The following is a 25805-nucleotide window of genomic DNA, read 5'->3' as shown; positions in this document are numbered from 1 at the left end:
GTGAAGAGGTGCATAGGGCCTTAGCCACATTCTGGAAACATGTCTTGCTGCATTATGGCGACCAGGAGAGAACCTCAACACAAAGCCAATCAAAAGAGGGGTTGTGCCTCTGTAACCAAGGATAACCAATAACCAGTGGAAGAGCCCCTATGGCCATGGACAACGGAACAGTCTCACGAGTCACATGGGCAAGCTGTAAAGGTTCCCTGTCAAGAACCTCAATGGTAAGTGGAGTGGCACGAAAGCTGCAGCGGAATCGAGTTTACATGTTTAAAACAGTTTTTTTGCTAGAAAATTACTTAGAACGCCCTAATATTATATATTGTTTTTTTTTCTAACACCCTAGAGAATAAAATGGCGGTCATTGCAATACTTTATTTCACACCGTATTTGCTCAGCGGTCTTACAAGCGTGCTTTTTTTGGAAAAAAATTAACTTTTTTGAATAAAAAAATAAGACAACAGTAAAGTTAGCCCAATTTTTTTTTATATTGTGAAAGATAATGTTACACTGAGTAAATTGATACCCAACATGCCACGCTTCAAAATTGCGCCTGCTCGTGGAATGGCGTCAAACTTTTACCCTCAAAAATCTCCATAGGCGACGTTTAAAAAATTCTATAGGTTGCATGTTTTGCGTTACAGAGGAGGTCTAGGGCTAGAATTATTGCTCTCGCTCTAACGATTGCGGCGATACCTCACATGTGTGGTTTGACCACTGTTTTCATATGCGGGCGCTACTCACGTATGCATTTGCTTCTGCGCGCGAGCTTGTCGAGACGGGGGGGGGGGTTTTGGTTTTTTTTTATTTATTTTTATTATTTATTTTACATGATTTTATTTATTTTTACACTGTTTTAAAAAAAATTGTCTCACTTTTATTCCTATTACAAGGAATGTAAACATCCCTTGTAATAGAAAAAAGCATGACAGGACCTCTTAAATATGAGATCTGGGGTCAAAAAGACCTCAGATCTCATATTTACATTTAAATGCAATAAAAAAATAAAGTCATTTAAAAAAATGACATTGAAAAAAATGTGCCTTTAAGACGTATGGGCAGAAGTGACGTTTTGACGTCGCTTCTGCCCTGCAGTGTCATGGAGACGCCATCTTAGCCTCACTCGTCTCCAGGCACAGCAAGGAGACAGACGCGATCGCCTCCGCCGCTACCAATGGCTCCAGTAAGCGGCGGAGGGCACCGGATCGCGGCGGGAGGGGGGCCCGTCTCCCGCCACCGATAAAAGTGATCTCGCAGCGAATCCACCGCAGAGATCACTTTTATCTGAAAGCCGACCGCCGCACGAAAACGGGGATACTGGGGTTATGGGATAGCTGCTGCCATAGCAACGATATCTGCCGCCAAACTTTGGACGTACATCGGCGTGCGACGGTCGGCAAGTGGTAAAAGAGAGTCTGGAGCCAATGAGGATGGCAAACGTGATCAACTTCTCCAGCTCCGTGGGTATATCTCGGGCTGCTATCTCATCTTTCATGGTATCCGAGAGACCATGAGAAAAAGCAGCCTCATTGTTCGACGCAACCTCTGCTGCCAGTACAGAATTCAATGGCGTAATCGGCAACAGTTCTTGTACTCTGTTTGATGGACATGAGGCACTTGGCAGCAGAAGCAGAGTATGTGGTAACGTCAAATACCCTTTTAAGGAAAGCCACAAACTCTGGGTAACTCAGGACAATTTTTGCGTTTCCCATAGAGGGTTTGCCCAGGCCAGGGCTCTCTCAGAATGTAAAGATATCACAAAACCTACTTTACTTCTGTCCATGAGAAATGCCTGGGGCAGCATCTCAAAGTATGTCTCAACCTGACTGAGAAACCCTTTGCTTTGAACTGGGTTGCCCCCAAATCGCTGGGGAAGCGGAGCAGAACCATACATACCTCTTATAGAGGTAATACTCGAGGCAGGTGCCTGCGCAGAGACTGGAGCAGCAGCAGGGACGAAACACAGGTTGTACCGGAGCAGCCACAGTGGGAGATTCCAGGTGAGCCGTGCGATTCAGGAGCATCTGTAATGCTAAGGCAAACTGATCCATATGGTGATCCTGCTCATCCAACCTGGAAAAAATATTACCAACAAGTGTATTGACTGCATCCTCTGAATTCATGGCTTTCGCCTACTGTCAGAAACCATGAATCAGACAGAGACAGAAGTGCAGTTAAAATCAAATTTGTTTAATAATAATAAAATTAATAATAATAGCAAAAGGTAAACAGAGCAACGTAGTCAAATCATAGCCAGAGTTCGGTAACCGGAACGGATAGTCAGACAAGCCAGGACGTCAGGAGCAAGAGATCAGCATACTTCACTAAGATCAGCTTAGTGGAACAGCAAGCAGGATCAGGAACCAGAAGGGACATCAGCCAAGCAAGTCTTCAACAGGTACACAGGAGAGAGTCTCTGGATGTGTTGACCAAGGCGAGGCAGAGAAGGACTGAACTGAACAGCTTAAGTAACCAGCAGGACTGACGAACAGGATATTATCATCAGATGAGTCACTGTGGAAAAGATTGGAGCTGGCAATTAACCGACAGCTGAGCGGCCTGCTCTGAGAAGGAAGGGCTGAGCCCAGCCCTGACAGTCAGCTAATAAACTAATTCCTTAGTTCATTAATGTGATATTAAAGGCTCTTGTTTTAAAAAAAATAATAAACATGTTATACTTACCTGCTCTGTGCAGTGGTTTTACGCAGAGCAGCCTTGGTCCTCATCTTCTTGGGTCCCCTGCCGGTGTTCTGTCGATTACTGCAGATCATTGGATAATGCTTTAGACGATCTGCGCATGCGCAGTGGTGACATCACTTCAGCTGATCTGCAGATCAGCTGGTGTGACGTCAACACTGCACATGCACAGATTGTCAGAGGCATTATCTGACGATCAGCAAAGCGCGAAGGCAGAATCTGATAGGACAGTTGCAGAGTTGACAGTGGAGAGATGAACCCGGCTCTGAGCAGAGAGAGAGCCACCGCCTCCTTCAACCCAGAGACTATTACTAACATCCTGGATGGGACTCCGAAAAGGACCCGGAAGAGAAGGATCGGTAAGGACAGTCTGTGCGAGGGGTACAGTGTAATACTGTATACAAGCTGCATGGAGGAGGAATGCACCTGTGTGTGTATAGGAAGAGGAGGGGGAGAAAACCTCCTCTGCAACTCTCATATCAGATTCTGCCTCTGCACTTTGCTGATCATCAGATAATGCCTCCGACGATCTGCGCAAGTGCAGTGTCGATATCACGCCAGCTGAACAGCAGATAAGCTGGAGCAATGTCACTACAGCGTATACGCAGATTGTAGGAGGCATTATCTGACGATCTGCAGTAATCAACAGAACACCAGCACTCCTGGACCTTGCCTCTTGCCTCTTGCCCCCATCATGGGTATCAGGAAGTAGTGGAAGTGTTTTCTATAGAAGACACTGGAGGCAAAGGTAAGGCCTGTCCTAGAAGATAGAGAAAGCTTTTTCTTTTTTGCAACAGTGGTACATTGATGGCATATTGGTACAGAGGGAAGCTGGAATTTAAAAAAAAAGTGAACTTAGCCTTTAAAGTGTCAAAATAGCGCAAACTGTTTTTTTTTCGCTTTGTAGGTTATAGGTAGATGATGGTAAACTGAATTACAAACTGGCTACTTTTATCTAGCAGGAGTATTACCGGTACTTTGGCTGTTATCTGTAATGTAATAACTAGGGATTCAAACAGTAAAAGTGGCAACTATATAAGAAACAACTATGTGACCATTTAAACCACAAGACCCAACCTGATTACAAGACTACTACAGGATATCGAAATGTTCAAAATGTACTTAAATACATACACAGTTGGAAACTATATTCTGGACAAGTAAATGTCATTTTTATTATACAAAGTGATACACTGACATAAAAAATGGAAGTGACCAAACAACTCAATAAAGGTATATTACCTCCCCAGAAAACATAATAAAGAACACTGTGCAGCAGAGGCGTAACTAGAATCTTGGGCCCCGGTGCAAGAAATCATGAATATATATATATATATATATATATATATATATATTATCATTACATATCTGAGTGCGGGTCCCCCACTTACATCTGGGTCCCCAGAGATTCCCCACTTACATCAGGGTCCCCAGAGTCCCCCCTCATTACATCAGGGTCCCCAGGGACCCCCCCCTTACATCAGGGTCCCCAGCGAGCCCCCCTTACATCAGGGTCCCCAGAGAGCCCCACTTACATCAGGGTCCCCAGAGAACCCCCCTTACATCAGGGTCCCCAGAGAGCCCCCCTTACATCAGGGTCCACAGAGAGCCTCCCTTTACATCAGGCTCCCCAGAAAGCCTTCCCTTACATCAGGATCCTCAGAGAGCCTCCCCTTACATCAGGGTCCCCAGCGAGCCCCCCTTACATCAGGGTCCCCAGTGAGCCCCTCTTACATCAGTGTCCCCAGAAAGCCCCCCTTACATCAGTGTCCCCAGTGATCCTCCCTCATTACATCAGGGTCCCCGGGGACCCTCCCCTTACATCAGGGTCCCCAGTGAGCCCCCCTTACATCAGGGTCCCCAGTGAGCCCCTCTTACATCAGTGTCCCCAGAGAGCCCCCCTTACATCAGTGTCCCCAGAGAGCCTCCATTTTACATCAGGGTCCCCAGAGAGCCCCTTCCTTATATCAGTGTCTCCAGAGAGCCCCCCCTTACATCAGTGTCACCAGAGAGCCTCCCCTTACATCAGGGTCCCCAGAGAGCCCCGCGTTCATCAGTGTCCCCAGAGGGCCCCCCTTACATCAGTGCCCCCAGAGAGCCCCCCTTACATCAGTGTCCCCAGAGAGCCCGCCTTATATCAGTGTCCCCAGAGAGCCCCCCCCTACAGCAGTGTCCCCAGAGAGCCCCTCCCCTTACATTAGGGTCCCCAGAGAGCCCCCCTTACAATAGGGTCCCCAGAGAGCCCCCCTTACATCAGTGTCCCCAGAGAGCCCCCCTTACATTAGTGTCCCCAGAGAGCTCCCCCTTACATCAGGTTTCCAAGAGAGCCCCCCTATTACATGTGTCCCCAGAGAGCCCCTCCCCTTACATCAGTGTCCCCAGAGAGCCCCCCCTTACATCAGTGTTCTCAGAGAGCCCACCCTTACATTAGTGGTCCCAGAGAGGCCCCCCTTACATCAGTGTCCCCAGAGAGCCCCTTCCTTACATCAGGGTCCCCAGAGAGCCGCTCCTTACATCAGGTTGCCCAGAGATCCTCCCCACATCAGGGTCCCCAGAAAGCCTCCCCTTTGTACACTGAAGAGTGAAGCGGATACATACCTGGGTCAGAGGCCCCTCCCCTCTCCACTGTATACACTCGGGAAAAGAACTTTCTAGCCCCAGGGAGATCCTGCAGGCACCATAGAGTTGCTGATCGCCCCCTTCCACCACCCCCCACTGCATACTAAACTGACAGCGAGAGGTGCAGGGGGAGATGCTGGGTCTTGGCCCCCCCCACAGCGACAGAACGCCAGGGCCCAGTCGCAAGTGCGACTGCTGCGACCGTGAAAGTTCCGCCACTGCTGTGCAGCAAAATGTCTAGCATTGTCATAAATATGTACAAAGCTTTAAAACATCCACAACGCCATCCTAGAGTATTTCTTAACAGTCAGTAATAAACTTTGGATAAACAAAACTTGAATGCTACATGATAAATAAGCCCCTCAATTGCACAGGAATCCAACCCTGGCATGGCTATTTGGGTACATTTTGCAAAGCTTGAGCTCATATAATCAAATAGGTTCTTTTGGTTTAATAGAAAAGTGATACTTCTTTGTAATGTCAGACCTAGGAAGCAAGGATACTTTTCCGTAGTAGTCTACAATTTTTTTTTTAACTAATATTTGCCAAAAGATGACCCTTCTACTTAGTTCTAGCAATGCTGGCTATGCATTTTCTTTAAGCTGTACATCGCCCAAAAAGTGTATATAGCTAGATTTAATTGTTAAATAAAGTTTGTTGGCCAGCCCAGTATTTTTTTTTTTCTGTCAGTTTCCTAAGCACTTGTAACCTTTTATGTAGTCCCTAGGGAGTTGATTGTATTCTCTTAAAGTGGAACTCCAAGCAAAACTTTTTCTGTTTTAGTTTTGAATAGGGATAAAAACATAGAACTTCCATTCCATATTACTGGTTTAGGATTCCTATAATTACCTCATACTGTGTAGTGATAACACTACCTCCTGGACAGGAAGTGAGCAGAAATCTCCCCAGTGGGACAAAAGACATTAAAAGGAACCATATTCTAATCCTTCCCCATTTTATCAAAAGCTAGAAAAACAAGTTTTGGCTGGGGTTACATATTAAATAGTTTGTAAGTAAGCATAAGTATGCTTATGGATTAACCATGTTCTTTCCTATAAATTATTTTCAAGGCATCTGGTTCCACATGTGAAAAAGAGCAGACAAACTCCAGTAGAAGCTATACAGCCATTAAAGACATCAGAATGGGAAGCTGAAGGAAAGAAACATGACAGGTCAGAGAACCTATCAGTTCCAGCTTCCTTCAGCAGAGCAGACCAAGAAGTTAGTTCACTAGTGGCCCCACTACAATCTATTCCAGAGATGGAATATGAAAGTAATCCTTCAGTGCTTGATATAGAAAGATCCATAAGAACTTCATCAAACATTCTACCTGATGGTACTTTTGCAACCAACTATGAGCAATTTGAGTATGGCGATGAGATTATAGGTGTGTCCACTCCATATGAAGAAGAGACATTTCATAACAGACCTCTCTTTGAGTCATGTTCTGCAGGTTCATCTGAATCTAGTCTTGATATTTGCTTTTTGAAGCCTATCAACTTCACACTTGAATCCAACAAAACTGAACGTTCTCAGCAGCCCTTGGCAAGAAGTTGCATTTCCCCTGTGAGTAACAGTAGCTACCGACATGAAGGAATCCATGGAAAAAACAAACCTTTGAGTCGATCTCTTAAGGAGTTCCCTCGCAATCAAGAGGCCATGGCTACCAGGTTGTACAGCACTAGAAGCACCAATGCTAACAGGATGCAGTTTAAGCAGGATCGAAGCACCCAGTACCATCCTCTATTAGCCTCATCCCACATCTCCCACAGGCACTTTTATAATCCACAGAAGCCTCATGTAGACAGTAGATCCCTGTTGGAGGTAAGAAGTAAAAAAATGAACTGCTATAAAATGTGAATACGTGTCACAGATTATAGTATATCATATTTTTCAAATATCTTTTTGTGTATTAAAAATGAAAAGAAAGTGTATTATTCTAGTTACCTATTTCTAGCATACGATCCTATCAGGGGGTTACTGAAGCAAAACTGCTGCAAGTATGGAATGTTGATAGTAATATACCTGAATATAACTTTATAACAATGTATATTTTTTGCAAGATATTGGGGTATTTTTATCAAACATTTGACGGGCAATTGAGCCAACATTTGTCCCAAACTCTCTGGCTAACATTCACCCTATGTATCAACCAAATTAGTGGAAATTGAACAACAATTTGCCCAGTGAAAGTAGCTATCCCTGACACTTGGTGACATCTATTCTTCGATAGGGAAAGGTCTTAACTGAAGCAGTCACACTAGAACTTTATCTTTCCCAGAACCTGTAATATCAGACATGTGTGTCCATGGCATACCAAGAAAGAGAAAATGCAAATGCAGCCACCCTGCTATGCTGATACCAGCACCCATACCCTTCCATATTTAGGAGGGCTTTAAGAGGGGTCCCCCAAAAAACAGTGGACTCCCTCCCAAACACCAGTGTCTTTTCCTAATGGGTTTTGCCTAGAAGTAAGGGGGGTGGCAAGGGGTGCTTGTGAGCCTCCTATTTGCCCCTCATGAGCACTAAGAGAGTCCCTACCATTGGCACTAGTTTAAGTGCCCAGGGAACTCTGGGGAAGGAAGGGTTTCTCATGATGTCACTGCCCATATTTGGACTAATACCAAATATGGGCAATGAAGTGATTGGAAATTCCTTCCTCAGAACTTCCTGTGCACTTAAAGCCAAGCCAATGCCGGGAACTCCCTCAGTGTTCAAACATGAGTTTCTGCAATGAGAACTGGGGACCCATGTCCTTCATTCAGCACTTGATAAGAAGCATGGGAAACCTTTGGACATCATCAGAATCTGCAAATATTAGTAAAAATTAAATTTTTTTTTAAATGGTCAGTTGTGTTTATTTGCTTACAACTTCTTACCACACATACTGTGAACTTGGTAATGGCCCAAGAATACAAGTTCACGAGGAAGGGAATAACCACCTAATTGACTCCCACGGGTGGCAGGTAAGTTGTATATAAGCACCCATCAGCATGGGTATGCAAGCTGGTATCAGCTTATTTGTTACTCCTTTTTTATAGGGATACCATATGGCTTGGCATGCCAAGCTGATTAGCTGTGGGGAGGGGGAAATATGCAATTTTTTTTGTTTATGTAAAAATAAAATGTACAGTGCCTTGAATAAGTATCCATATCTCTTGAAATTTTCCACATTTTGTCATGTTACAACCAAAAACGTAAATGTTATTGGGATTTTATGTGATAGACCAACACAAAGTGGCACATAATTGTGAAATGGAAGGAAAATGATAAAGGTTTTTCAAATTTTTTTACAAATAAATATGTGAAAAGTGTGGCTTGCATTTGTATTCAGCCCCCTTTACTCTGATACCCTTAATTAAAATCTAGTGGAACCAATTGCCTTTAGAAGTCACCTATTTAGTAAATAGAGGCCACCTGTGTGTAATTTAATCTCAGTATAAATACAGCTGTTCTGTGAAGCCCTCAGAAGTTTGTTAGAGAACCTTAGTGAACAAACAGCATCATAAAGGGCAAGGAACACACCGGACAGGTCAAGGATAACGTTGTGGAGAAGTTTAAACCACGGTTAGGTTATATAAAAATATCCCAAGCTTTGAACATCTCGCAGAGCACTGTTCAATCCATCATCTGAAAATGGAAAGAGTATGGCACAACTGCAAACCTACCAAGACATAGCTGTCCACCAGGGCCGGACTGGGAATAAAAACCAGCCCTGGAAATAATTTCATACCAGCCCCATAGCATTTTTATACCAGCCCAACTGCATAACGTCGTTATTTTTTTGTTCACAAAAGGGAAAACCATGCATTTTAAAGCACATTTGAAGAGTGTATTATCTATAGATAAGAGAGACATGAAATTTACAAACAGCAGCAATTTTTTATTTTTTTACTGGCAAAATCATGGCATTTACTGGCACATTTTTTACTGATACTGCAAAAAAAAGGTGCCATAAATGGCAGGTTTCAGTGCAAATATCAATATTTAAGCTATAAACTGCTATTAGCAATGTGTTAAGTTAAACAAAAGTCAAACACCATATTTATCCTCTTACATGAAGGTCAGATTAATATAACCCAGCACAGAGTTCCCCCCATACATCAGGAGGATTCCCCTTTACAGTGCAAGGGAACTCTGACATAAAGGGGAACATTGCAGATCATGATCTAAGCAGGAACTCTGATATAAAAGGGGGGCACTGGTGACCAGAGACCCCACTTATATCAGAGTCCACTGCATTCCCCTTTACATCAGAGTTCTCACTTACATCAGGGTCTGCAGCATTGCCCTTTACATCAGAGTTCTCACTTACATCAGGGTCTGCAGAATTGCCCTTTACATCAGAGTTCTCACTTACATCAGGGTCTGCAGAATTGCCCTTTACATCAGAGTTCCCCCTTGCACTGTAAGGTGGAATCCTGCAGACTATGATGTAAAGGGGAACTCTGGGAATGTGGGGAGGACTCTGGTGACCAGAGACCACCTTCTGCAGAAAGAAAACACTAAGGTACGGGGGTTTACTGATATAGGGGGAAACCTATATATCAGTGCCCCCTTACAATATTGTATTGACCCCCCCCCTCTCAGGTAGGCCTGGCGGCGCTGTCACTGACCTCCTCTCAGGTGCACCGTACAGGGCTCAGTCAGTCGGCTCCAGCTCGGTGGCTCTGGTTTTATCCCATAGTTTCCTCTCCATAGTCCATACATGTATGACTTCTCCCATGACCCCCATCCCTGAGGCACTCCCACTGTTGACTCCACTCCAGACTGCAGACATGATATAAGACAGGAGATGGTCAGAGGCTGCGGATGGTATAGGAGAGGTCAGAGGCTGCGCATGGTACAGGAGAGGTCAGAGGCTGCGCATGGTACAGGAGAGGTCAGAGGCTGCGCATGGTACAGGAGAGGTCAGAGGCTGCGCATGGTACAGGAGAGGTCAGAGGTTGCGCATGGTACAGGAGAGGTCAGAGGCTGCGCATGGTACAGGAGAGGTCAGAGGCTGCGCATGGTACAGGAGAGGTCAGAGGCTGCACATGGTACAGGAGAGGTCAGAGGCTGCGCATGGTACAGGAGAGGTCAGAGGCTGCGCATGGTACAGGAGAGGTCAGAGGCTGCGCATGGTACAGGAGAGGTCAGAGGCTGCGGATGGTACAGGAGAGGTCAGAGGCTGCGGATGGTACAGGAGAGGTCAGAGGCTGCGGATGGTGCAGGAGAGGTCAGAGGCTGCAGATGATGCAGGGGAGGTCAGAGGCTGCGGATGATGCAGGGGAGGTCAGAGGCTGCGGATGATGCAGGGGTGGTCAGAGGCTGCGGAGGGGACCACAGAAGAGGTCAGAGGCTGAGGAGGGGACGACAGGAGGTCAGAGGCTGAGGAGGGGACGACAGGAGGTCAGAGGCTGAGGAGGGGACGACAGGAGGTCAGAGGCTGAGGAGGGGACGACAGGAGGTAAGAGGCTGAGGAGGGGACGACAGGAGGTCAGAGGCTGAGGAGGGGACGACAGGAGGTCAGAGGCTGAGGAGGGGACGAGAAGAGGTCAGAGGCTGAGGAGGGGATGACAGGAGGTCAGAGGCTGCAGGGGGGTGCGAACAGGAGGTCAGAGGCTGCAGGGGGGACAGGTGGTCAGAGGCTGCAGGGGGGACAGGAGGTCAGAGGCTGCAGGGGGGACAGGAGGTCAGAGGCTGCAGGGGGGACAGGAGGTCAGAGGCTGCAGGGGGGACAGGAGGTCAGAGGCTGCAGGGGGGACAGGAGGTCAGAGGCTGCAGGGGGGACAGGAGGTCAGAGACTGCGGATGATGCAGGGGAGGTCAGAGGCTGCGGAGGGGACCACAGGAGAGGTCAGAGGCTGCGGAGGGGACGAGAAGAGGTCAGAGGCTGAGGAGGGGACGAGAAGAGGTCAGAGGCTGAGGAGGGGACGAGAAGAGGTCAGAGGCTGAGGAGGGGACGAGAAGAGGTCAGAGGCTGAGGAGGGGACGAGAAGAGGTCAGAGGCTGAGGAGGGGAGGAGAAGAGGTCAGAGGCTGCAGGGGGGGACAGGTGGTCAGAGGCTGCAGGGGGGGACAGGTGGTCAGAGGCTGCAGGGGGGACAGGTGGTCAGAGGCTGCAGGGGGGGACAGGAGGTCAGAGGCTGCAGGGGGGGGGGGGGGCAGGAGGTCAGAGGCTGCAGGGGGGGGGCAGGAGGTCAGAGGCTGCAGGGGGGGACAGGAGGTCAGAGGCTGCAGGGGGGGGGACAGGAGGTCAGAGGCTGCAGGGGGGAAACAGGAGGTCAGAGGCTGCAGGGGGGGACAGGTGGTCAGAGGCTGCAGGGGGGGGCAGGAGGTCAGAGGCTTGCGGGGTGGGACAGGAGGTCAGAGGCTGGGGGGGACAATGAGGTCAGAGGCTGCAGGGGGGGACAGGAGGTCAGAGGCTGCAGGGGGGGACAGGAGGTCAGAGGCTGCAGGGGGGGACAGGAGGTCAGAGGCTGCAGGGGGGGGACAGGTGGTCAGAGGCTGCAGGGGGGGGACAGGTGGTCAGAGGCTGCAGGGGGGGGACAGGTGGTCAGAGGCTGCAGGGGGGGCAGGTGGTCAGAGGCTGCAGGGGGGGGACAGGTGGTCAGAGGCTGCAGGGGGGGGACAGGTGATCAGAGGCTGCAGGGGGGGACAGGTGATCAGAGGCTGCAGGGGGGGGACAGGTGATCAGAGGCTGCAGGGGGGGGGCGGGCAGGAGGTCAGAGGCTGTGGGGGGACGCAGGAAGAGGCACAGGCCACCAGACGCCAGACACTGAGCGCTGCAACCGCTTTACCTTTAAAAATGGCGCCGCTCGGCGCCATCGTGTCACTGCGCATGCGCCCGCACTTCCGAAAATTGCCGAGCGTGTACGGGTTTTCCCGAGCACGGCCAACCTCGGAACAGCGCTGGCCCCTGCGCAGTTGCACGTCGGCCCGGCCCCCGCAGCCATTTTTCTTTCAGGCGCCGCTGCCCTCACAGTGGCCGGCGGCCGCAGGGGTAGCCAGACCACCGGCCCACCGGGGGATTTCCCGGTATCCCGGTTGGCCAGTCCGGCCATGCTGTCCACCTAAACGGACAGCCCGGGCAAGGAAAGCATTAATCAGAGAAGCAGCCAAGAGACCTATGGTAACCCGTAACCCTGGAGGAGCTGCAGAGATCCACACCTCAGGTGGGAGAATCTGTCCACAGGACAACTATTAGTCATACCCTCCACAAATCTGGCATTTATGGAAGAGTGGCAAGAAGAAAGCTATTGTTGAAAGAAAGCCATAAGAAGTCCTGTTTTCAGTTTGCGAGAAGCCATGGGGGAGACACGGCAAACATGAAAGAAGGTGCTCTGGTTAGATGAGACCAAAATTTAACTTTTTGGCCTAAAAGCAAAAGCTACAGTATGTGTGGCAGAAAACTAACACCGCACATCACCCTAAACGCACCATCCCCACTGTGAAACATGGTGGTGGCAGCATCATGTTTTGGGAATGTTTTTTATCAGCAGGAACAGTGAAGCTGGTCAGAGATGATGGGAAGATGGATGGAGCCAAATACAGGACAGTCTTAGAAGAAAACCTGTTATGCCCCGTACACACGGTCGGATTTTCCGATGGAAAATGTCCGATCGGAGCGTGTTGTCGGACATTCCGACCGTGTGTGGGCTCCATCGGACATTTTCCATCGGATTTTCCGACACACAAAGTTTGAGAGCAGGCTATAAAATTTTCCGACAACAAAATCCGATCGCGTCAATTCCGACCGTGTGTGGCCTGTTCCGACGCACAAAGTGCCACGCCTGCTCAGAAGAAATTCCGAGACGGAACAGCTCGGTCTGGTAAACTTAGCGTTCGCAATGGATACAACACTTTCGTCACGGTGCAATGTTAAAAATGGTTTAATACAGCGCACTCTCTTCTTCTTTATAATGTGAGAAGAATAAAGTAGTTTTGCTACTCATATTCACACAGACTTCTCACAAACTTATTTCTTTATTATTTATCAGGATTCTCTTAATATATTTTGATTTGTCACATCTGACAAAAATATTTTTAGTTTTTATGTTTTTTTTTAAAGGCAGATTTTTTTTTTTATTTTAGGTTTGTATTTTTTCCAAGGCTGATCTTTGTTTTATTTTATTTTTAGTTTTACTCCAGAATATTTTTGTGTGTGTTTTGTGTGTCAAGTTACCACAACACCATTATTATCTTGTATTATTTAATCTCAAGGAGATTGTTTGGTGTTGGTGTCCCTTGTTAATTTCACATTGTATTTTTGAAATGTACCTGAATCCTCACAAACTGTCCTTTTTGAAGGAAAACACACATAGGCAAGTATAACTGAAACCAAAAATCCTTTATTAAGGGCTCAGAACCAAACAAAGAGGGAGGCAATGCTGGATTAGCAGCAGAAATTAGCGAAGCCTTGGACCCCCAGGGCAGACATCAATTCTTGAACATCAAAATTGGTGGCCTGAGGAGTCCATATGTAAGGGAGTGCAGTCTGGTCTAGAAGTCCCAGAGATCCGGAGAGCAGCAGATGACATCTGTGTCCCCAGGCTGTGGTATTACAAGAGGCTGCATCTTTTGCCAGACCAGACTGGATCCAGGGTCATCACTTTCTGGTCTTCCTTCCACGCTTCCTTCCTGGCTGTGGCCCTGCTGTTGGAGATGTGGCAGGAGGAGGAGTAGGACCTGGAGGAGGAGGAGGACTAGTAGGACCTGGAGGAGGAGGAGGAGGAGTAGTAGGACCTGGAGGAGGAGGAGGAGGACCATGTGTGAGGTCACAAATGTGGGTATCAGATGTTATTTGGGCCCTCAACCCCTTATTGAGAGCTTCCAACATTAATGACTCACACATGAGTTGTTGGCCCTCCTCCATCCGTTGCATTTTACAGGCAATTATGGCAGCAAAGTCCTCCTCCACAGTGTGGGGGGCTCCCAGGGCCTCTGTAACCTTCCAAAAGAGGCCTATGGCAGCCTCCTCTAGGGTACTCCTCTTCCTGCCACTTTCTCTTTGCAGGTGTAGGGGAGGGACCTGCATATCAGGCAGCCTGCTCGGCCCGGCCACCTCCTAGCTGAGACTCCGCCCGCCCCTGACATTCTTTCTAGTCTATTCCCCACCCCTTTTCGTTCTGCGCAGTGGGGGAAGAGTACATGACGGATACACAGCAGGTGCGTGCTAATTACAGGAACGAGGAGGAGGAGGAGGAAAGTCCGGATCCGGACACGTGCCGATCCAGAAGGAGATTTAAGGCCTCAAATATATCCTTTGGGGAGATGTTGGAGATGGTGGATATCCTGAAGAAGGCCGACTATGATGGAAAGTATGGACCTTACCCCAACCCCAATGTCAGAAAGGCCAAGATCATGGCGAAAGTGGTCAGGAGTCTGCACCGGAATTTCGGGGTACGACGATCGAAAGATCAGCTCAGGAAACGGTGTTTGGACCTCAAATTACGAGAACATGAGCAGTACAGAAAGATCCGGAGAGTGCTGCAAAAAAGTAAGTAGTTGTGCTGTGTTCCTATTCTTTATGTTTATTACGTTCGTGCTGCTCCATGTGCTTTTCTTAAAAGTGTAAATTTTAAAATGGCAACTTTCATGTTCATGGGCACATTATTCGTTTGTATCAAACATTTTTCTTTCGGCCTATAAAACACCATTGTTTTGGCCATATGCATTTGGCCACATTTATTACGCCCTACTTGTATGAAACTAATTTGGTTGTGTAGATGGCTTTGTTACTAGAATGAAATGCAAACTAGATTCTGTGTAAGGAGAGGACACTGAGCAGCTGTTTTCACATCTGGACACTGGAGCACTAGTGTGGGACACCAGAACACCATTTTTATTAGGGGGGGCACACAGGTGCTCCAGTGTATACTATAGGGGGGTCTCCATCTGTGAAGCTTGTACTAAACAGGTAAAGTATTGCAGCTTGACAAAGGACACTGAAAATGCTACATTTTGGAACTCTGCCAAAATTGACAATTGTACCCCATTTCCAAGCAATGTTTCCTATTTATAGTTCTGCCATCAAATATCTGTGTGCTAAATATAGCATTTTTGTTTTACATAGGGGAGAAAAGACTCGGAGGACACCCCTCATCCGAGGAGACCACAGACACCCCACCTCTGGAAGAAGGGGAAATACCCCCAACCCAAGAAGAGCAGGAGGAAGAAGATGTGGTGGAACTAGTCACCACAACAGGTGAGTGTCTGCGACCACAGGCTCAGGTAAGATATGGATGCCGGCATATTTTTGATACTTGTTTTTGTTTGGTTGCTCTCTTTTTAGGTGATCGTGATGTTGTGGATCCAGATCCTTTCACATCAGAAAGTGCCCAGATCTCGATCGGAGAGATCATGGGGTGTAATTTAGAATTGGAAAACCTCAAAAAAAACATCAATGATGTTATTCAAAAAAGTAAAAACATCATTGATGTTTTGGGGCGAGTTTAAAACCCCTCCAAATCACTTTCTTCTTTTGTGTGCTACAAAGTTCAAAATGTTTTACCGATTTTTAGAAAAGCCAAATTTGGAGGATGCACACAGTGTGCCAACATGTGCTATCTGCCATCACGGGAAATCAATGTAGGCGTTTTGGGGGTGCAACCCCTTCCTCAATAATAAAGTAGCTGAGAGGAAGGGGTTTCTCCCCCAAAACACGTCCCTTGATCCCCCATGATGGCAGCTAGCACATGTTGACATTGGCAAATTTGTGTGCATCTTCCAAATTTGGCTTTTCCTGGGGTGACTTCACCACCATCACCACCATCTGAACGCAATATCAAACACAGTTCCTAAATACTCATGTCTGATATTGCCTTCAAGTTCTACCAAATGTGAACTTTGTAAGTTCAAGATTTGTGTCTTTCTTGTTGGTTTTACACATGCCTGTTTTATCTTAAATGGACATTTCTATTTTTGATAATGCCACCCCAAAAATTGTTATACAACAAACATGTTGGTTTGTTTTAAAAAACCTTTTCTAAATGCACATGTGATTGTGCAGGTATTAAAAAGATTGTTAATCAAGAATGTGTGGATTATTTTCTCAACGCTACAACACTTTTGTGGTGATGTAATTGCTGCTTTCTGTGAAAATGAGGGTTATTTCCTAAGGGCAAATCCTCTTTGCACTACAAGTGCAGTTTCATTGCAGTTTCAAGTGCACTTGTAGTGCAAAGTGTCTTTGCCTTTAGTAAATAACACCCAACAGTGCTTTGTATAAGGTTACACAATCACGCCATTTTCAGGACTCCCCACATTTCTGTCAGGGTCAGCTAAAACAAACACAAGCAGTAAATGTCACCAAAGATTTGCTTTTTTTTGGATTTTATTTGATAAAGGCTTCACAAATTGTCTGGCATATTGATGGCCCCCCTACCCGCAAAGAACTCAAGGTATCTTAACTGGACATCACGGGCACTCAGGGAGGGCAAGCCAGGACGGCCACTTTCAAGCGCCGTCAGGGTTGTTTCATTTATCATTCCGGCCTCAGGCCCAACTGAGCCAGCACAGTTGGCAGAATGTTGGCGTAAAAAGTTATGTAGAACACAGCATGCCAGGATTACATGATTAAGTTTATACTCCGCCATATGGATGGGTGTCAGAAATAGGCGGAACCGGCTGGCCATGATTCCAAATGTGTTCTCCACCACTCTTCTGGCTCTGGCCAGCCGGTAATTAAAAACCCTCTGTTCCGGGGTGAGGGTCCTCATCGGGAATGGCCGCATAAGATGGTCCCCCTGCGCAAATGCTTCATCCGCAACGAAGACGAATGGGAGTCCTTCCACATTCTCTTCTGGAGGTGGCAAGTCCAAGCTGCCATTCTGGAGACGCCTGTAAAACTCCATCTGGGCGATGACTCCACCATCGGACATCCGGCCATTCTTCCCCACGTCCACATACAGGAAGTCGTAATTAGCCGACACCACCGCCAACATCACAATACTATTGAACCCCTTGTAATTATAATAGTACGACCCCGAGTTGGGTGGTGGGACGATGTGGACGTGTTTCCCATCAATTGCCCCGCCGCAGTTAGGAAAGTCCCACCGCTGGGCAAAGTGGGAGGCCACAGTCTGCCATTCCTGTGGCGTGGAAGGAAACTGTTGAGGAAAAAAAAAAAAACTTAATATTTTTGCACATAAACATGGAAAGCAGATTAGACACAAACATTCTTGGCCAACATCCAGATAACATTTATTAAGGGGAATTTTACAGCACCAAAGTATAAGGTACACCTATCATATTCCCCCTCCCCCCCTCTCATGGGCCATTTCTAACATTATAGGGGGGGGATCTTGGACAGGTAACCCTCTTCACTTCATTGAGAGATGAATGCCTAAATACAGGGTATTACTTGGAACAGCCCCTCCTTAGTTACACTATTGGCAGCCCACTGGACAGGTAAGAAGTGTCATAATACAAAGATATAAATACACATTGTACACATTTGAGCACATTTGGACATTCTGCTATTACCTATCAAGATAATAATAGGATACAAAAACTTTAAACAGTACCATTTGAAAGTATACAGGCAGGCACTTGCACTACATGCTTTGGGGAATTCATCCATAAATCTGACCACAAAAGAGATGGGTATAGTGTGTATGGGTTTGGCAAAGTCAGCAGATAGATGATTGAGGATAGATAGAGAATTTGTATCAGCTGACTTAGCAGTTGGGGGGAGGGAGAATTAATAAAAATGATTTGGGGACACTACAAAAAAAAAGCCTCTGGCACTCTGCCCGAATTTAAAGTACAAATCAGATTTCTAAACATTTTAGGGGGTGTTTGGGGTAAAGCACTACTATGGAGCTGATAAAATACATTGTTAAGTGACTACGTAAGGTGAATATAGGGCCAGGAGAACATGCTGGGGAGGTTAGTGAAGGCAAATATGTATGAAGGACTAAAAAAATAATTACATAAAAATCCAGCATGCATGAGAACAAAGGGGACATTAACAGCATATTACAATCATGGTAATTAGGGAATAAGGAAAGAAATACAATATATTAGCAAACATTCAATACAATAAAATGTGATATTAACCACTTTCCGCCCGCCCTATAGCGGATTGACATCCGGGAAGTGGTTGTGTTATCCTGACTGGACGTCATATGACGTCCAGCAGGATAACATGCCGCAGCGCGCCCCCGGGGGCGCGCATCGCGGCGATCGGTGGAGCGGTGTGTCAGTCTGACACACCGCTACACTGATCTTGGTAAAAAGCCTCCGGCGGAGGCTCTTTACCACGTGATCAGCCGTGTCCAATCACGGCTGATCACGCTGTCAATAGGAAGAGCCGTTGATCGGCTCTTCCTCACTCGCGTCTGACAGACGCGAGTAGAGGAGAGCCGATCGGCGGCTCTCCTGGCAGGGGGGGTCTGCGCTGATTGTTTATCAGCGCAGCCCCCCCGCAGATCACCACACTGGACCACCAGGGATCGCCACTAGGACCACCAGGGAAGGGGCAACATGTGGATGGCCAGGTATGTACCCCATGGCCATCCACATGTGCCCAGTGTGCCAAATCTGTGCCAATCAGTGCCCACAAATGGGCACTGATTGGCACAATTATGTTGCAGTGATGCCCAGCAATGCCACCCTTAGGGGCATCACTGCAAACAAGCAATGCCATCAGTGCCACCCATCAGTGTCCATTCATGCCACCTGTCAGTGCCCATCCATGCCCATCAGTGCCCATCTATCAGTGCCCATCCGTGCCCATCTATGCCAACTATCAGTGCCACCCATAATTAACCATCAATGCCACCTACGAGTGCCCATCAATGCCACCTATGAGTGCCCATCAGTGCCGCCTATAAGTGCCCATCCGTGCAACCTATGAGTGCCCATCAGTGCCGCATACCAGTGCCACCTATCAGTGCCCATCAGTGCTGCCTATCAGTGCCCATCATCAGTGCCCGTCAGTGCCACCTCATCAGTGCCACCTCACCGGTGCCACCTCATCGGTGCCCATCAGTGCCGCCGTATCAGTGCCCGTCAGTGCAGCCATATCAGTGCCCGTCATTGAAGAAGAAAACGTACTTATTTACAAAAAGTTTTAACTGAAACAAAGAAAAACTTGTTTTTTTTCAAAATTTTCAGTCTTTTTTTATTTGTTGCGCAAAAATTAAAAAACGCAGAGGTGATCAAATACCACCAAAAGAAAGCTCTATTTGTGGGAACAAAATGATAAAAAATTTGTTTGGGTACAGTGTAGCATGACCGTGCAATTGTCATTCAAAGTGCAACAGCGCTGAAAGCTGAAAATTGGTCTGGGCGGGAAGGTGTCTAAGTGCCTGGTATTGAAGTGGTTAAAGGATAAATCTTACCTTCATATACTCCTTCTGCAGGACCTGGATGATGGCAGAACAGGTCTCTGGGATAATGATACCCAGAGCCTGGGGGGAGATGCCTGTCGAGAACTTCAAGTCCTGCAGGCTTCTCCCTGTCGCCAAGTACCGCAGGGTAGCGACGAACCTCTGCTCCGGAGTGATGGCTTGCCTCATGCAGGTATCCTGCCTGCTGATATAGGGGGTCAGCGAAGCCAAAAAACGGTGAAATACGGTTTCCGTCATCCTGAGAAAGTTCCTGAAATCATCAGGATTATTCTCACGGATCTCACGGAGCAAAGGCATATGAGAGAACTGGTCACGCTGAAGCAACCAATTCTTGGTCCATGAACTCCTCCCCACCCTATTCATGGACTGGACTTGTGTCAAGGTCAGGACCCCAACACCAAGCCCCGCACAGCACGAACTCTACGAGGAGTACGTATACGCAACATGGCTAGAAAACGGTCGGCTGCTCAGAACGAAGTAACAGAACGCACTGAAGAACAGCAAGGCCTGTGAAGAGCGACCTGAAAAACAGTAACGAACGAACAAGAACACAATGACAAGTCACGCGTAGCCTGCTTGCATGCACTGAAGAGCAGATACAAACCCACAAACACAAACTGAACCGCAGAAAACGATCTGAAAGCCACGAGTCTGAAAAAGCGCGAATCGTCTCTCACCAAACTTTTACTGACACGAGATTAGCAAAAGGAGCCCAAAGGGTGCCTCGCTTGGTTCTGAATTGGCCTTTTCTAGTCTCGTCGTACGTGGTGTACGTGACCGCGTTGTTGGCGATCGGAAATTCCGACAACTTTGTGCGACCGTGTGTACGCAAAACAAGTTTGAGCCAACATCCGTCGGAAAAAATCCTAGGATTTTGTTGTCGGAATGTCCGATCAATGTCCGACCGTGTGTACGGGGCATGAGAGTGTGCAAATGATCAGGACTACAAAGCCACAGTAGGTTCTCTGAGTCAGATAACCATTTGAATAGTAAACTGGATAATCTGGAGAGAGATGTCATCACCGGGAAAAAAAGATAAGATGACAAGAGATCGTATTGATTATATGAGTAATAATGTCTACACCTGGGAGAAACCCTATTTCTCTGGTCATCCGCGTAAGAATTCAACCAGGAAATGGGTCAGTTTCTTAGATCTTGAAAATGAATCTGCCAATGACACCTTAGCAGTCACTGCATCCGATTCCTCACCTGAGACCACCAGTCAGCCAAGGGGCAGTAATCTTGCTGTGAATTCACAGACTTTAATGGAATGCTTGGGGCCTCAACAAAAAGAAAAACAAAACTACAAGAAAACAAGGAGAGGAGGGTGAAAACACCAACAGTGTCAACGGAAGCCAATACCAGCTCCGGGGTCACTCCCAATGGTAACCACCAATATCCTCAATTTTTCCCAGCGGACTTTAAATGAGGCAGAGGTATCTCTGCGATCGAAAGGACTAAATTTTTGTCCAACCAGACGTTTTAATTTATTTGGTACAATATTTGATGTTAACAAATTTGTCCGCTCATTAACCTTAAAGTGGATCCAAACCCAATGTCATCCTTTCTAAACTACTGCCATAGGGGTTATCTATAAGGATATACATGCCTCCTGCATGTATCTTTACCTGTCAAATGTCTCCCCTCTGTCTGTTATGAGAGCCGAAAAACTGCAGGTTCTGTGGGTGGGTCTGTTGTCTGGAGCTCAGTGGGTGGAGTCGTGATGTCAGTAAACTCCCCGCCCACCTCTACACTCCCCTTGTCAATATGCATTTTCTCCTGTGTATTTCTTACACTGCTATGATCTCTAACATCCAGTGAAAAGACAGGAAAGTAACCACATGACTTCAGCATGCCAAATCATGCTGAGGTGTGGAACAGCCAATCCTTGCAGAGCTGCTGAAGAAAGAAGTGGGGGTGGGAATTAAAAAATAATGCATGTCTTAGGCTAGTGCACGAGATATGTAAATCACCTGTCACTCACAGCAAGGGGGAGGATTTGACAAAGTTTTTCTCTGTTTGTCAAGTTTTATCTCACTGAACAATAAAATAGGATTGCTCAGAGCTGGATTAACCCTTTGTGGCAAGACTGGGCTCAAATGATAGGAAATCTTATACTCTACATTATTACATAAAAAAAAAAAAAAAAAAAAATCGGGTTTACACCCACTTTAAGGAAACATTATTTTGGTGAACGTATGGATGAAGAGGCTTCCTCCAATGATGAGTCTGCGATGGGTGAGATTCCTCCCTCTCCCCAATTGTTTCTAAAGCATGTATTTTGAACGATTTAGTTGATTTAGCTTTCAAATCTGATCTTTGCCCTGTAGAACCGGAATGTGAATCGGTTGGTATACCTTTTAAACTCAAATCCATTTATAGCCAGTTGGGTCACAGGGCAAGGACATGGATCTTTTCCAAAAACTTGTGGAAAGGGATTTGACTCATCTAGCCCGTAAATCTCCTGCTAAGTCCATATTTAAAAATCTTACAGGTCCTGAAAAATTGCCGCTCAGAAATCTTAGCGAGGATGATAGCATTGTCATCAGAAATGCCGATAAGCGGGGCTCGGTGGTGGTTTTGGACTCAGAAGTCTATGGAACTGAAGCCATAAGTCAATTATCTGATCCTGAAACCAATTTGCCTCTTAAAAGTGACACCACGCAATCATTCAAAAAATAATTATCTTCACTATTAGGGGATTTATGGTAGGCATATTTACATCAAAAGAAAAGGACATGTTTATTCCAGAATGCCCTATAATGCCCATCTTCAACCATCTCCCTAAAATCTTTAAGGGATGTGGCCCCCTAAGAGGGAGGCCCATTGTCGTGGACATTGGCTCTCTTAACGAGAGCCTGGGCCAATGGTTGGACCACCAGTTACAACCTTTAGTGGTTAAGTTACCTGGTTACCTTAGGGACACTAAACAACTACTTGTCAAATTGAAAGATTTTGAGTGGAATGACGGTTTAAAGTGGTTATAAGCCTCGGATATGAAATATGAACAAGAAGCATATCTTTTGATAGTGTGTACTTGTTCCTCTGTTATCAGCATGAGCCACTTCAGATAAGCTTTCGTGACACCAAGACCAGCTTTATAAATTTAGGACTTTGAATGGATGTAGAGAAAAGATGGCTACAAAGACAGGTACAACTTATATAGGAGGATTTGTTTAATCTCTGTGTATCACCTGAGGCCAGTCACTTCCCTGGGTATATGTAGGTGTTTACAACCACTTTAAGCATATGATGTTGGCCGGGAGGTTGCTGGGGTTTTTCGATCTTAAGATTAAGTATAACCACTTCAGCCCCGGAAGGATTTACCCCCTTCCTGACCAGAGCACTTTTTGTGATTTCACACTGCGTCGATTTAACTGACAATTGCGCGACCGTGCAACATTACACCAAAACAAAATTAATGTCCTTTTTTTCCCACAAATAGAGCTTTCTTTTGGTGGTATTTGATCACCTCTGTGGTTTTTATTTTTTGCGCTATAAACAAAAAAAGAGCAACAATTTTGAAAAAAAGCAATATTTTTTACTTTTTGCTATAATAAATATCCCCCAAAAATATATATAAATTTTTTTTTTCCCTCAGTTTAGGCCGATATGTATTCTTCTACATATTTTTGGTAAAAAAATAGCAATAAGTTTATATTTATTGGTTTGCGCAAAAGTTATAGCGTCTACAAAATAGGGGATAGATTTATGGTATTTTTATTATTCATTTTTTTTATAAGTAATGGCGGCGATCTGCGATCTTTATCGTGACTGCGACATTGGACACATCGGACACTTTTATAACTATTTTGGGACCATTGTCATTTATGCAGCGATCATTGCTATAAAAATGCACTGATTACTGTGTAAATGACACTGGCAGGGAAGGGGTTAAACACTAGGGGGCGAGCAAGGGTTTAAGAGTGTCCAAGGGTGTGATTCTAACTGTGGGGGGTGGACTCACTACAACATGACAGAGATCATTGCTCCCGATGACAGGAAGCAGTAGATCTCTGTCATGTTGCTAGGCAGAACAGGGAGATGCCTTGTGTACATAGGCATTTCCCTGTTCTGCCGTCTCTGTGACATGATCGTGGGACACCGGCGCACATTGAGTCCGCAGGACCCACGGGCACGGTCACGCAGTACGCGGCGGGCAAGCACCTACTAGCCCCGCAAATTAAAGGGGACGTACAGGTACGCCCATTTGCCCACCGCTGCCATTGTGCTGACGTATATTGGCGTGCGGCAGTCAGCAAGTGGTTAAAGTGGGTTATTTGTGATGTTACAAGTTTATATTCCTCTATTCCTCATTCTCTAGGCTTACAAGCAGTCTCCTTCTTTTTGACCAGGTATAGTAGTTATTCCCTTGTCCAACAGGATCTTTTTGGGACATGTATGGTGTTTTTGGTGATTGGAATCAATCACATAGCACTTTTGTCTCTTCCCCTCCAGCGGCCCTCTTTACCCAGACGTCCCCACTGTTCCCTTTGGGGACTGACCTACCAGACGGCTCAACACCACCTGCTGATAATGTAATACACCTCAGGGGCCTTTTCATCCATATAAGACATTTGTCCATCTGTATGCACCAGCAGGTATGTGAAGGACAGACCTATTTTTACTTTATTTTATTATGTTCATTTATGTCTAACTTGAGCAGATGTAAGCCCATTTTAGGCTAAGTCTATTACCATGTCTCCTTTACTCGTGGGGTTAGTCACTACGCTCCCCCTCTTTCCCTTCAGATCACAAAACAGTAAAAGGCGTTTTTGAACCCGTGGTGCTATTCCTCAGTGGTAGGACGCCCTTTGTGTTCGGTCCTGGGGTTGGATTTGTGCGTCCCTTGATGTGAAGCACTGGCCTATTGACCTGATCCCTGGCGGCAAACTACCCATTCCCATTTTTTTTAAGTTGGATGCTATTTGATGTTGGCTCAGGAGTCACACGGTCAGAATACTTTATAATGTGTTGCTTAGGCCTATGCAACATTAATGTATACTATTATAATATTGTTCTGTACATATTATGTTTGCTTACTTTGTATTTTTAATAAAATATTTTCAGATAAATATACACCTCACCATCAGCCCCTGAAGAAGAGGTTTCATTACTTACAACCTTGAAACGCGTCGGTCCTTCCTGTCTCAGCCCATTGCTTGGACAGTTGTGTGTGGTGGTTTTTCAGTATCATTGTATCAGACATACATATACTCTCTTTGCTACCATCTGACCCCATTTGCATCCATCTCTTTTATATTGTCATGTTTTAACTTTTTTTAATAAATTTATATTTTTTATTTAATTATTGTTTGAAGACTCCTGCCTTTTAAAGTCCCACAAGAGGAAAATTTCCCATTGTCTTGTCTATCAGGAGTTCATTTTGTTGAGTTTAGAACAGGGGTGTCAAACTAGCGGCCCTCCAGCTGTTGCGAAACTACAAGTCCCATCATGCCTCTGCCTGTGGGAGTCATGCTTGTGACTGTCAGCTTTGCAATGCTTCATGGGACTTGTAGTTTTGCAACAGCTGGAGGGCCACCAGTTTGAGACCTTTGGTTTAGAATATTTACTCACTTACAATTATTTTATGTTCGACGTGGACTGTTACTTACAGAGATGCAGGGCCTCTATGGGAGCCAAGTTTTCCCCCTCCCTAGCCAATCTCTCTACATAGGATGGTGGGAGAGGTCCCGCATCTTTGGGACTGACAGTCCCCGCCGTTCAGACACACTATTTTACTGTCGCTATATAGACAACCTGCTTTTCATTGTCTCCAAGGATGTTGATAGTTTAGACAAATGGTTGTTCTATATGAATGACAATGACCTAAATCTGCTGTTCACGGGACATTGGGATCCCAAATCCATTGATTTCCTTGATGTATAGTTGAGGGGTCAAGACAATAGGGTAACATCAAGTCTCTTTAGGAACCAACAGCAGGCAATGCCCTCTTGAGTGCGGACTCCAGTCACCCCAAACACACCTTGAGAGGTATTCCAGTAGGGCAGTTCCTGAGATTAAAACGTATCTGCAGTAAAGAGTCGGACTCTAAACGAGAGGTATCTGACATGACCCAACGTTTTGAAGACAAGGGCTACCTTAAATAGGCTCTGCATAGAGCCATCAGCATTGCTTACAAAAACAGACAA

At 46.2% G+C, this 25805-nt stretch overlaps 1 protein-coding gene across 4 annotated transcripts in view; it reads left to right on the top strand.

The window, feature by feature from the left end:
* Positions 1-25805, top strand: part of ARHGEF33 (Rho guanine nucleotide exchange factor 33) — a 583069-nt gene that overhangs the window by 535740 nt on the left and 21524 nt on the right. For all 4 annotated transcript variants that reach the window (XM_073627670.1, XM_073627671.1, XM_073627672.1 and 1 more), the window contains one exon: positions 6387-7140. In XM_073627670.1, the coding sequence (XP_073483771.1) occupies positions 6387-7140 (754 nt within the window). The remainder of the gene's footprint in view (positions 1-6386; positions 7141-25805) is intronic.

The sequence above is a fragment of the Aquarana catesbeiana genome, linkage group LG04 (genome assembly GCF_042186555.1).
Source record: "Aquarana catesbeiana isolate 2022-GZ linkage group LG04, ASM4218655v1, whole genome shotgun sequence".
NCBI lineage: Eukaryota > Metazoa > Chordata > Amphibia > Anura > Ranidae > Aquarana > Aquarana catesbeiana.
The sequence above is the reverse complement of the archived record's forward strand: the minus strand, read 5'-3'. Positions and strand labels throughout refer to the sequence as shown.